The 12,504-nt window shown below is 53.2% G+C and overlaps 1 protein-coding gene across 1 annotated transcript in view; it reads right to left on the bottom strand.

The window, feature by feature from the left end:
• PLXNA2 (plexin A2) overlaps window positions 1–12,504 on the bottom strand; it is a 229,328-nt gene that overhangs the window by 183,825 nt on the left and 32,999 nt on the right. Inside the window, exon 3 of the mRNA XM_043923288.1 lies at window positions 11,326–11,508. Within this exon, the coding sequence (XP_043779223.1) occupies window positions 11,326–11,508 (183 nt within the window). The remainder of the gene's footprint in view (window positions 1–11,325; window positions 11,509–12,504) is intronic.

The following is a 12,504-nucleotide window of genomic DNA, read 5'->3' as shown; positions in this document are numbered from 1 at the left end:
TTTAATTCATAGCAATGATTAGTGTCAGAATCAAAGGCATCAGGCATCAATATTGATGGAATTGCATAAGCTCCATAAACAGAGAACAAGCATTCCGACCAATCCACCCACCACCCCCTCAGCAGTGGTTTGCTGTTAACTATTGCATTAAATGTCTCTTCCAATTTCGCCAGATCAAAATGACTCCATTGCTCAGCATCTTCCTCCCCACTGCTGAAACCTTTGCCCGGCCAGCTCCGAACGGGTATGACTGGCACACAAAAGACCCCAGACAGCGTCTTTGAAGGAGAGCCGGGGGGCTCCAAGGGACTCCCGGGTGATGGGCTTGACATCAGCGTGATGCCCCATGCTTGACACAGCGGCTCTTGGCCTCGTCACTAACACTGCTTTGTGTCCCCTTCAGAAAGCTCACGGCAAACAATGATGCCTGGGGAAAGGGGGGTCCACTGGGGGCTGTGTGCGGCACAAAGGCGGCCACCCCACCACGGTCTGGGCTGTGGTGGGTGGGAAGGGGAGGAGGAGGCCTGCAGGGAGTGGCACCAGGCAGCGTGTGCCTGGGGGACAGCTGCCGTGTCCCGGGCCTCCCCAGGCACCTTGGCTGGAAAGAGGGCAAACTCGGTCCCCCGACTCCTCTCTTGCAGCTTCTTGCAGCTCCCTTGGGCAGACGGTGGGTCACAGAGGAGGCAGCCGAGCCTTAGAGGAGGGTGGCAGAGGGCTCACCGCTAGTGGTTCACTAAGCCCAGGTCTGGAGACAGACAGAATCAGATTCCAGTCCCAGCTTTCCTCTTAGTAGCAATGGGGCTCTGGCAAGCTACCTAACTCTGCTGAACCTCCGTTTGCTCATATGGAGAATGGACACAATATTAATCCTTACCTTACAAGGGTATGGCGAGGCTTAACTAAAAAGTGACTTACTGCAGGGCTTAGCATGTGTGTGTGTGTGTGTGTGTGTGTGTGTGCGCGCGCGCACTTGCTCAGTCATGTCCGACTCTCTGCGACCCCATGGACTGTAGCCTGCCAGGCTCCTCTGTCCACGGGATTTTTCAGGCAAGAATACTGTAGTGGGTTCTCATCCCCTCCTCCAGGGGATAGTGAGTGCTTAATTTATAATGGGCCCACTCCTCACAAAAAATACAAAGTAAAGTAGTGTGCCTAGAAAAAGGACTCACATGTAAAACCTGAGGTCCCCAGTTCAGTGTTCTTCTGACTTGTCAGAACTTCTTAGCCCAAGGGAAGCATTTTGTGGGTGAGCAAGCCTCCGAGCTGGACAGGCTCTAGGAAGCACCTCAAGTCACTTATGGTGAGGGCCCAGGGATGATGGCCACCCCAGAGGAAGGCTGCATGGTCAGGCCCGAGACAGGAAGCTCAGTTAGACTCAGCTAGAACGATCCCCAGACTAAGTCTGGGTTCTGCTTGGGGTGCTTAGAGCCCAGGGAGAGACAGAGGTGAGCCTGAGGTTTCGTGCAGAGGGAATTTTCTTCCATATGATACAGAAAGAAGGGTCCCCGAATTGAAATGGAAAAACCTAGATTTTAGTCTTGCTTTTGTTACTAAGAACCTGGGTGACCCTGTGCTGATCACTTAACCTTCCTAGGCCTCAGCTGTCTTATTCACAGATGAGAACAATAAACATCTCACCTGCCCAGAGTCTGTTGGCTGGACGAGTTTCTGAGATCCTTTCCAGTTATAAGACCAGGGGAACATTCCTGACTGTGTGTGATAGAAGGTCTGACCCCTTTGCAGGGTCTGGACTCCACGGCTTTCTCCTCTTTCTTTGGCAGCACTTTCATCCACTCTGAACAGACAGAGGTGAGAACTTCTGATGCGTTACTAAAGCAAGTGGACGCCACTGCCCCTTCCAGGTTGGGGCGGTGGGTATCCACCCAGCTGGTCGCAGTAGCCTTTCAAATCCAATGAGGTACTGGAGCGTGATGAGATACCAGGACAATCCCAGAGGCACCAGCTCCTAAGAGCCTGGAAACCTTTCTGGAGGCTGAGGCCAGGGACGGACAGAATCCCAGCGAGAAACTCAAAGGACAGAACCTCAGGGTGACCTTCACCACCTTGCATCTCCATACATCTCTGGTTTCTCTGGATGGAAGGACACACAGTAACAGGAAGGAAAGGAAGTTCAAGCAGCTGCAAGCTTTCAGCTTCATCGTTGCTGGGACCATTGCTCAGGTCCCATCAGTTGCTCAGTCATCGTTGCTCAGGTGACCAGATGTCCACCTGAAATATTGTGACAGCTCTTATTCCAGTCTTCCCTTGATTTACCCTGTGGCCCTGAGCAATCCATAAGACCTGTGAACCTCAGTCCTACCATCTGCAACAGAGAAGAGAAATATCTGTGTTTCCTTGTCATGCAGGCTCAGTCGTGTCCAACTCTAGAGACCCCATAGAGGGTAGCCCGCCAGGCTCCTCTGTCCACGGATTCTCCAGGCAGGAACACTGGAGTGGGTTGCCATGTCCTTCTCCAGGGGATCTTCCCGAGGCAGGGATTGAACTAGAGTCTCCTGTGGATTCTTTACCACTGCCCCACCTGGGAAGCACCCTACTTATCCTAAAATAAAGATTCATGAGCTAATAGAAGCCAAGAGAATCTGGGTCTTTGGAAGAAAAGCATAATAATGGTACAAAAGTGGTAGCAGTAATACTAGTGAGTGTCACGCTTGTCGTAACAGTGGTAATAGCAACAGCGGCTGCATTTATTGAGCATCTACTATGCACCAGGCTCCCTGTGCCTGACACGCGTAGTGATCTTACAAGGAAGCATCAGTGGGTCAGTTGAGGAAACTGAGGTCTGCTCAAGACCACCCAGTTCATCTAAGGCAGAGCTGTGCAACCCTAGGATATTAAGGTGGGCTTGGGAGCATGCAAAGCACAGCGAATGGTCCCATGTTAGTTAATACTGCCAAGCTGTAAAAGCGGAACCACTACTTCCCCCAGCCCCGCCTTGAGGAGGCGTCAGTACATGCCGCTGGATAATATGGGACTCGGAAAGCTCTCCCTGGTGACTAAGCCAGGGTTAGTGTATGTCCAGCAGGGTTAGATTAGTTCGGCTCGGCTGGTCTAGTCTTGTATTTTCTTTCCCATGATTAGGACTGGGGGCAGGGAGCAGGATTCTCTTCCTCCATCTGACCTTGCAAACATGTCACTAAAAAGGAGGCTGATCTGACAATTCCACTCCCCCAGGGAGTCAGAGAAGAAGTGGGCTTCAGGGGGCAGCCTCAAAGATGCTGGTAATAATAATGGAGGCACTTTTGTTGCCAAGCACCAGAGCAAGCACTTTTCATACACGATTTCACTGCGTCCTTCCAACAACCACGCAAAGTGTTTATTACCAGTACCCACTCCACAGGGGAAAAAAACAAAACAAAACAGTGAGGCTCACAAGTTAAGTAACAACAGTAGTCATACTTAAATGCATATAAGCTCAGCACCCCGCTTCCATAAGTTATTTTATTATGCTCTATTTTTTCGTTATCACTTGTTATCTTCTAAATATACTGTATATTGAGCTTTCTCATTATTTTCTCATCTGTCTTCCCACATTAAGGAATAATCTTCACTAGGGCAGGCAATGTTGACTTTTCACTACTGTACACCCAGCAAATGGTGCATAGTAGGCGTTCAGTACATTTTTGTTCAAAAGCGAATGATTTCATTTAATTCTCATTACAGTCTCACGAGGCAGGTATTATAACTGTCTTCATTTTACACATGAGGAAACTAAAGCTCAGAGGTCAAACAGTTAATAGTTGGAGTCAGGACTGCATTCTGGAAGCGCATATGCTCTTTGTTATGCAAACAGGTTCCTACCTGAGGGCAGGAGGACAGGACCAGGTGGTCTTTGGAGGTCTTGTCCAACTTTGAGCTATTTGCCCATGTTCTGTATCCACAAGCAGGCAAGGCCCAATGGCCTAAAAGGATGTACGTCTATGCGGTTTGTATTTTCCTAAAGATGCTGTGTAAACATTAGCACTGTGGCCTCTGAAAAATTCTCCAAAACCTATTTGGGTCACTTGGGTTCTGAGAGCTTGAACCCATGTGCTTCACCTGCTCCGAGATACAGCTCAGCCTCCAAAGGGCTCCTCTCGGGGTGTGGCAAGCGCCCAGCCGAGCACGCAGCCTGGCGCCTCACGCAGGGCCTGCCCGCACACAGGAGGCGCACAAAGGTGCCAAGAATAAACGGATCTTTCCATTCTCCTTTCAGAATGGCTCTGGGAGATCAGGGCCTCTTCCCTGGAGCTCAGCTGGGGCTCCAGATAGAAACCCACACCCCTCTCCCCGCTTGTCATGGTCAAGTAGGGGAGATGCTGTGGCCGGGGGCAAGGGTTTAGGGGGATTCTGTAAATATGCCCCCTTTCTCTGTGCCAACCAAATGCTGCCTTTCCCAGCTTTCAGAAGACCAGTTCTTGGGACCCAAGAGGCCGATAAAACAACAAAACAAACAGCAAGTTTGGCGGCAGGAGCCTGGGCAGGGAGCCAGACTCATTACTAGGGATGTGATGGTGAGCTCCAACCACCACCCCAACCTCCTCCGCGCGGGCTCCAGGGCAGGAGGAGAGGGTGTCTGCTTCCCACTCCCCCCAGCCCCTGGAGCTGCTGCTGAGATGTCTCGGGGAGCCAGAGCATCGGCTCAGCGGTCCCAGGTCCCGGGACAGCCACTGGGTCTCCTGCAACGAGAGCCGCAGCCCTGGCTGTTTACTTGATCCGGGGTTCACACCGAGAGACGAGTGAATCATTTCCACTCCGAGGAATGAGGAATGAGTGGCTATTGTTCGGCGGCGTTGGCTCACACAGAGGGGCATGTTTCTCAGCTTTGCATCCAATTTGGCTTTCCGTCCATGAGACAACCCCACCCCACAAGGGAACCGAGTCACAGGTTAGGCACGTCTGTGTGGGAGGAAGCCTAAATGCCAAGGTTTCCCTGTTGCCAGCGGCGGGGCCATGTAACCTTGGGCAAGATATTGAGCATCCTGGGGGCTCCGTTTTCCATGTTTGGAAGATGGAGCAGAGATGCAGGGAGCGGTCTTCACTGTTGGAGTATTTGTGGAGGATGCAAAGAACCGTGGAAAGATATCTTGCAAATAATCAGTGTTATCAAGTCACTGAGCCATCAGCCCCAGGGAGACTTAATCCTTCTATGCTCCTGATGGAGCCTTTCCAGCTCTTAAGCTACTCCTGCAAGAAGCTTGCAGTTTTCCTGACTTGGCTCAGTAAAACGTCTGTGAGCTTACAAAGAGAAGAATAGGAATGGGAAGAGACGTCAGACAGGCTTCCTGTGGGCTGCGGGACTGGAAGCCTTGTGCAGCTAGGTCCCAAGGGGGAAGGCAGAAAGAATTTTCCTCAAGAATTTCACAGGCATTCTGGTGGCGGCCTTAGCCATCGGGAAAGAAGGTGGAGCTAAAAGAGGCCATGGCCCTCCTCAGACCTTGAAAAGGCTGAGTATCTGTGGATTTGCCAAAATGTCCGGGAGTTTGTCCAATAAACAGAGGACTGGCGGGGGGATGGTGCTGGGGAGGGACGTCACCTGGGCCTTTGTACCTGCCTCCCTGCTGGAGGCAAGCCTGCCCGTGATGCAGGTGAGGCAGATGGCTGGCCCTGCTCTCCTGGGGATGCGCAGGGGACAGTGGCAACCCAGCTCCCTTCTCCCAGCTCCGTCCACATTTCTGAGAGCTCTGCCCCACCCTCTTCCAAGCGCTGTTCACCAGCAAACAGACTCTCTTCCCCTCCCTTCGGTTCTCTCCTTTCCTAGACTCCTCACCCGCCTCCCCTTCCGCCCAGACCTGCCCACCGCATCCCGACTTCCTTCCTCTGCAAACCAACCTCGTCAACAGGAGTCACCCCTGGTGTCTGGCTCTATATCACTCCGTGCAAATGCAAGTCTGGCCTGGAGGAGGCATACCCAGTACATCTGAGACAAATTTCATGAGCACCCAAGGGGTGAGAGACACGGGATCTGACTGCAGGGATGGGCGACATCTATGGAAACAGGGTCCCTGATCTCTAGGACGGTGACTCTCAAGAGGGGACAGGTTAGCAGCTGCTCCTGCGTTTGTCGGAGCAAAGCGGCGGGGCATCTGGGGAGGGCTTTGGGTCACAGGCCTCGAGCAGCAGGAGGGGTGTCGGGGTGGACGGACAAGAAAGAGAAGCAGGCCCCCTGCTCAAGGAGGAGGCCGGAGAAAAGGGAAGCCAGGCCTTGAGGAAGTGGTTTCAGCAGCTGCGAATGAAGGAGAGGAACCAAGAGGTCTTTGCCCCGAGCCCCGCGGGTCCCGCCTCCAGGCCCTGGAGTCTCTTGCCATCTCGGCTCAGCCCCTTCCCTCTTACAGCTCATGGCCTGCCTCTTGGGCCCCATGTGCCAGTCTGGGACGTGGTAGGCAACGAGCTCACGGTCCCTGTGGCCACACTCTTCCCCGTCTGCTCCGGGGGACCCCACAGCCCACCCTCGGCCAGGAGCGGTGTCGGGAGTCGGCCGCGCCCAGGTCTGGGGGGCCCCGCGTCCCGGGCCAGCCCGCCCTCATCGTCTGCACCCCATCCCGCCCTCCCTGCTGACCCCGAGGGGCGCTCTGCCACACCCCGAGGGTCAGCACAAACCCAGCGGGGACTTCAGAGCCCACACACCCCGGGGGCCTCGGCCTCCCCGGCTCTGGACGCCTTCTCTGGCCCCCCTTAGACCCCCTTTCCTGCTGAAGGAGGCAGAGCAGGAGCGGTGGCACGGATGGAAAGTCGGTGCGTGGGGCAGGTGCCCTCCACAGCCTCCCTGATCGTGGGCTCCCCAGGCTCTGCCTCCACGTTTCCCCTGATACTGGGAGATCATTTCCTCTTGAGTCAACCCTTTCTATGATGGGACGGTTTGCCTGCAAGAAGCTTCTTCCTTATATTAAGTGGAAAGCTGTTTCACCGGAAGCCCCACCTGGTGGCCCTCTTCCGTCCTGTGGGGCCGCAAGAATCAGTCTAATTCATCTGGCACAGCTCAGCGGAGAAGCCCGAAGCTTGGGAAACCAGGTGATCCAGGTGTGAACCCCGGCTCTGCTGCTTACTTTGCTGTGCGGCCTTGGACACATTTCTTTACCTTTCTGGGCCTCCGTTTCCTCGTCAGTAAAACGGAGGGCATCACAGCGCTTACCCCATCGAGTGATATAAAGATTAGATGAGTCAGGAGATAAAAGCTCTATGAACACCACTTAGTAAGTGCTCAGTAAATCACAGTGCGTGAAGAAAGCTGCTAGGTCTCCTCCTTTACTCCTCTTCCCTTGGGCTAGCATCCTTTTAAACATATTCTCTGGAGAGCAAGACTCCCATATCCTTCCAGCCCTTCCTCAGCTCATACTATTCACTTGACTTAGCCCTCTTACAATGTTATCTCCAGTGTAAAGTGGAGCCACCACCTCTCATGACTTAGAATTTGCTCTTTTGTTTGTGTGGTGAAGACTAATTAACTCTGCTGGATCAGAGAGTTGGCTCACAAGGTCAGGGAAAATCCCAAGGTCCTTTTCATTTGATCCGCTTAGCGCCTGAAGCCTCGAGACACTCTGCCTCTTGGCTTCTACCTCACGAGTCCTCCAAGCCCCACCGGGCATTCTAGACCTTCCTGACACATGCTTTGTATCTTCTCAATGTGGCAACCAAGGTCTACAGGGTCTCTTTCCCCAACCCTCAACTCATCACTTTGTTTCAGTCTTGGAGCAAAAAAAAAAAAAAAAAAGCTTCCTCTTCCAGGAAGTCCTCCAGGCTAATCACCCGGTTGCAGCTGATATCTCTGGAACTGTTCCATCTCTGTGGGGGATTCTGGCCTGTCCTCTTATTGCCTCTACTGTGCTGGTCCTTAGGCTCTGCAAGTATGGCCCCTCTTGGTTCTGAGGTCTCGCCCTTATTCCGTTTGTTCCCTCTGTGTGCTTGCGGCTCAGCAGGCGGTGGCCTGTCTGCATTGCTCTCTGCTGTCTAGCAGAGGGCTGGGTGTAAGCACGAACGTGACACCGCGCGGAGCAGCCCTTCGCGGTCCTGCCACTTCTAGCGAGCCTCTGCTTCCTCGAGCCGTCCCCATTCGGGACATCCTGTTCCCATGGGCTGCCATGGACGCAGTCCACACGGTCTGACAGACGCCTGGCCAGGCAGGGAAGAAATGAGTGGTTCTGACGCACCCAGCTTCCCTCCCGTCTCCAAACTCTTGGCTATTTTCTTTTTTTTTCTTTATTTTCCTTCCTGTGTTGAAAGAGCTATGGGGCCTGGACCATGGTAGGGTTTCCTGGGGACATTCCACAGATTCCTCATGGGCCATTTCTCTGGGTAAACGGGAGGCTGGTGGGAGCCTGGCATTGCTATCAGGTGCCTCCAAGGAGTGTGGGTGGAAAGGAAGGGTGAGTCGCCCGAGGAGAAAGAGGGGTATTATGAGCTCATAGAAACAGGCAGAGAACAGCGAAGCCGAGAGAGAGGAGGAGCCAGATTGCACGCTGGAACAAGCTGTGGGCGGCCACATCCCCAGCCTGCTCCTTGAACCCTGCGACTTGCCTCCTTAGTGACCTGTCTGCTGGGATTCCTACAGGGCTAGGAGAACTCGGCTACCTGGAGAGCCTGGCTTGGAAAGGTGCCCCAAGCAGCCCTGTCTGTGTGCGCAAGATGCACAGAGATAATGGGAAGGTGAGCATGGGGCCCTTTGGGCCTAGCTGGGTGGTTCTGCCTTCACTCAGCCCTCATCTGTCCACTCAGAAAACATTAATTCCCTAACTCGGATCCAGAGTCCAGCAGAGCGAAGGTGCTAGCCCCTGGCTGAACCCTGTAGCAAGCCTGAACCCGAAGACTGTTCTCAGCCTCCACCCTCAGGCTCCGTGGCTGCCTCTTTATGTAAAAAGGGTGCCAACTCGGGTGTCAGGGCAAGAGGCAACTTGTCCTCATCTCTAAGCTCGGATGAGTCACTTTTCCTCTCTGGACCTCAATTTTCCTGTCAAATAACCCTAGTATTGGGCTGCTGCTGCTGCTAAGTCGCTTCAGTCATGTCCAACTCTGTGCGACAGCCCACCAGGCTCCCCCATCCCTGGGATTCTCCAGACAAGAACACTGGAGGGGGCTGCCATTTCCTTCCCCAGATATTGGGCTAGAGGATCTCTAAGACTTCTCAGAAAAGGGTTCTATTTTTCAAGATAGTTTTGGGGCCCACCCTAGGTGGGAACATTTGATGAAAGGATGAGGCAGGAAGAAAGAAATGTGAATGAAGCATGGCTCCTGCCTTTAATAGAACTTTTAAGAGAACAGAGACAGGGTCACAGGAATGATCCAGAAGAGTGACTGAAGGTTTCAGAAGGACAGGAAAAGATGCTGAGCACCAGCCTAGTTGTGGGTACTGCTGGCCTTAGAAAGTCCTTGTGCAGCTGAGAAGGAGGTGGTCTCTATGGGCAGATGAAACAGTAACAGGACCCCCTGAGGGTATGTTTATATCTGAGGGCATGTGGCTTGACAAGAAAAGTTCAGGCTAGATTTCAACTCCCATAGACCCCTTGGCCCAAAGTCCCTGGGAAAATCTGCTCGACTGTATAGATAACCCTGCAGAAAGGTAGCCAGCCTCGGAGTGTCCAAGATGAACCCTGCTGTGCTGTCGTCCAGTCACGTCTGACTCTTCGCGACTCCATGGACTGGAGCTCACCCAGCTCCTCTGTCCATGGAATTCTCCAGGCAAGTACTAGAGTCCGTTGCCCTTTCCTCTTCCAGGGGGTCTTTCTGATCCTACACCACTTTTTAAAAGTCAAAGTATAGTTGATTTATAATTTTGTGTTAAGTTCAGGTATGTGTGTGTGTGTGTTCGTTGCTCAGTTGTGTCTGACTCTTTGCGATCCCATGAACTGTCCCCTGCCAGGCTCTCTGTCCATGGACTTCTCCAAGCAAGAATACTGGAGTGAGATTCTCCAATCATGAATACTGGAATGGGTTGCCATTTCTTTCTCCAGGGGATTGTCCCAACCCAGGGATCGAACCTGGGTCTCCCCCACTGCAGGCAGATTCTTTACCATCTGAGCCACACCATACCAATTCATATTTAAATATACACATTCTTTTTCAGATTCTTTCCCAGAATATACCACTTTTAAATCCTAGTGGAATCTCAGACGGCCAACCCCTTCCCTCTCCACTTCTGGAAAAGCAAACACAGGGACCACACGCATCCTGTGTCCTGGGCCTGAAACCAAGCCGGGGCCCACAGTCCCAGGCGGAGCAGAGGGCGCAGGGCTGGAAGAGGCAGGAAGCTCACCCTGGAGTGAGGAAAGGCTTAAGGGGCTCTGGTACCACGAGAAGAAGAGGTCTGTTGGGCTCAGCACCTCAACATGGATCAGGTTTTCTCACCTCCTTTGGCAGCAACTCAGAACAAGCAGAACACGGAACTTCCTCCTCAGGCTCCTTCCCTGCCACCCTCCTTCCCAAACAACACCTCTCCCGAGGGTCTAAATGAATTAGGAGGGAAGAGCCACAGGGTTGATGCCAACATCAAAGGTGAGATGCAGAGAGGTCTGGCCGGTGCCTTGATCCCCAGGTGGGGGACGGAGGAAGGGGGCAGGAGGGAGGGGTGAGCTTGGGAAAAAGGGATTAGCAGGGACCGGAAAGAATGCGGCGGCTGTAATCCCACGTAATGAACCAGACTGCACCCTGTCGTCTCCACACCCAGAGCGCCAGACAAGCAGGTACAAGCTGCCGGCCTCAGCCTGCCACGCAGGAGGCTTCCCGCGCTGCCAGCCCCAGAGGGCCCATGCCCTCCTGCAGGCAGAAGTGCCCAGGGCAGGCACACTCGCGCGGGCGCACACACACACAGATGGGATAAGATGTCTGCTTCCTCCTGGGTCCTGGGGCTGGGGACGGAGGGGTGGGGAAGGGTCTGTGATTGTAGGAAAAGGAAAGACAGGGGAATGGCCTCTAAGCCAGGCATGGATACCATCCCAGAGCTGCACCCCATTTGCTGAGAATCGGGACCCATCATCTGCTTCAAGCAGCTGTTTGGGACTCAATGAAGACTTCTGCTCAACTCTAGAAGCTGTGGGGAGGGATTTGTGATGTGGGCCATTCATAATATAGATAATCAAAAAACCAGCTCTACTTGATTTGAAGATAATTTTCTTTTACTCCTTTAGACAGACACACCTTCCCAGTTCCTTGGTGTTTCAACAATATTGAAATATGTTTATATTCCCAAGACACTCATTGATCAACAGCTAGAGGAAGTAGCCGGAAGATAAACCATGAATTAACCCCTAATGCTGTCCTGATTTTAACTGCCCCCAACCCCAAGAAAACCGAGTTGCCTCTAGTTACAGTTCGCGACATCTAGGCCCAGACTCCTACCTTTTTCAGCTTGCCGCTTTTTGTCCCCACGAACACCACGCTGTAGCCGTTGTAAACATAGGAGGCCACCGAGGTCATGCGGTCCCGGCTGGTGGTGTACAGGGTCAGGCCCTCCACTGGAACCGAGCCTCCAAGTGGCTGGTTGATGTCCAGTCCACAGAAGTTGTCATCGATGGGCACCGGCTGGAGAGAAGGGAAGGGACCCGGGTGAGTATCAGCAGAGGCAGGGCCGAGCCAGCCCACACCAGCCCAGCCTCTGCGGGCACCAGCCTGGAACACTGGGCCTCGGAGAAGTACAGGCGTGGGCACTGACACGCGCTGCACGCGCAGACCCGCACACCCGGCCTGTGAACCCACACTGGCTCCAGCGAATCCAGAGAGGACCCAGGAGCTTTCTTCTCCTTCACCCGCTGCCACCCAGAGATCACCAGCGGCGATCTGCAAAACTGACGGCTGGAATTCATATGCTTGTCATTGAAACTCCCTGTGGCCCATGCCATTGGGGGGGCTCTTTCTGTTTAGACAGTGAAGATTCAGTCTAGAGGCAACCTCACAAGATTCTTACCAGCCTGGAGGGGCCTCCTCATTTGTTTCCTGGACTGCAAAGTCCTGCCGCTGGGCATAAGGGACTTTCAGTCATTCCACATCCCATGCTGGGGATAGACTGAAAACAGTTGTCGCAATATGGAACAGTGCCTTATACTTTGGAAAAGTTACTTCATCTATGTGAATCTCAGTTTCTTCATGTGTCATACTACCTGCCCACCTGCATAAGAGAATCACTGGGGAGGAAAGGAAATGACACCCGCAAAGATAGGTTAATAGGACAGTGATTTTCAGGCTTCCCCCATAGTTCAGTGGGTAAAGAATCCACCTGCATGCAACGCAGGAGACACAGGTTCTGCCTGGGTAGGGCAGATCCCCTGGAGGAAGACATGGCAACCCACTCCAGTATTCTTGCCTGGAGAATCCCATGGACAGAGAAGCCTGGCGGGCTACAGCCCGTGGGGTCACGAGTGTCGGACACGCCTGAGCGACTAAGCACAGCATACAGAGGTTTTCACCATCGTCTGTTACAGGTCTTCGATGGCGTCTGGGTAGATTCTGAGGATGAAGACCTTCCCGTTAGCAGCCTTTTGCAGGGTGTGCTTGTATAAAGAGTATCTGCCAGGGGAGACT

Source organism: Cervus elaphus, chromosome 14 (assembly GCF_910594005.1).
Source record: "Cervus elaphus chromosome 14, mCerEla1.1, whole genome shotgun sequence".
In the NCBI taxonomy this organism is placed as follows: domain Eukaryota; kingdom Metazoa; phylum Chordata; class Mammalia; order Artiodactyla; family Cervidae; genus Cervus; species Cervus elaphus.
This window is presented reverse-complemented; position numbering and strand designations above follow the sequence as displayed.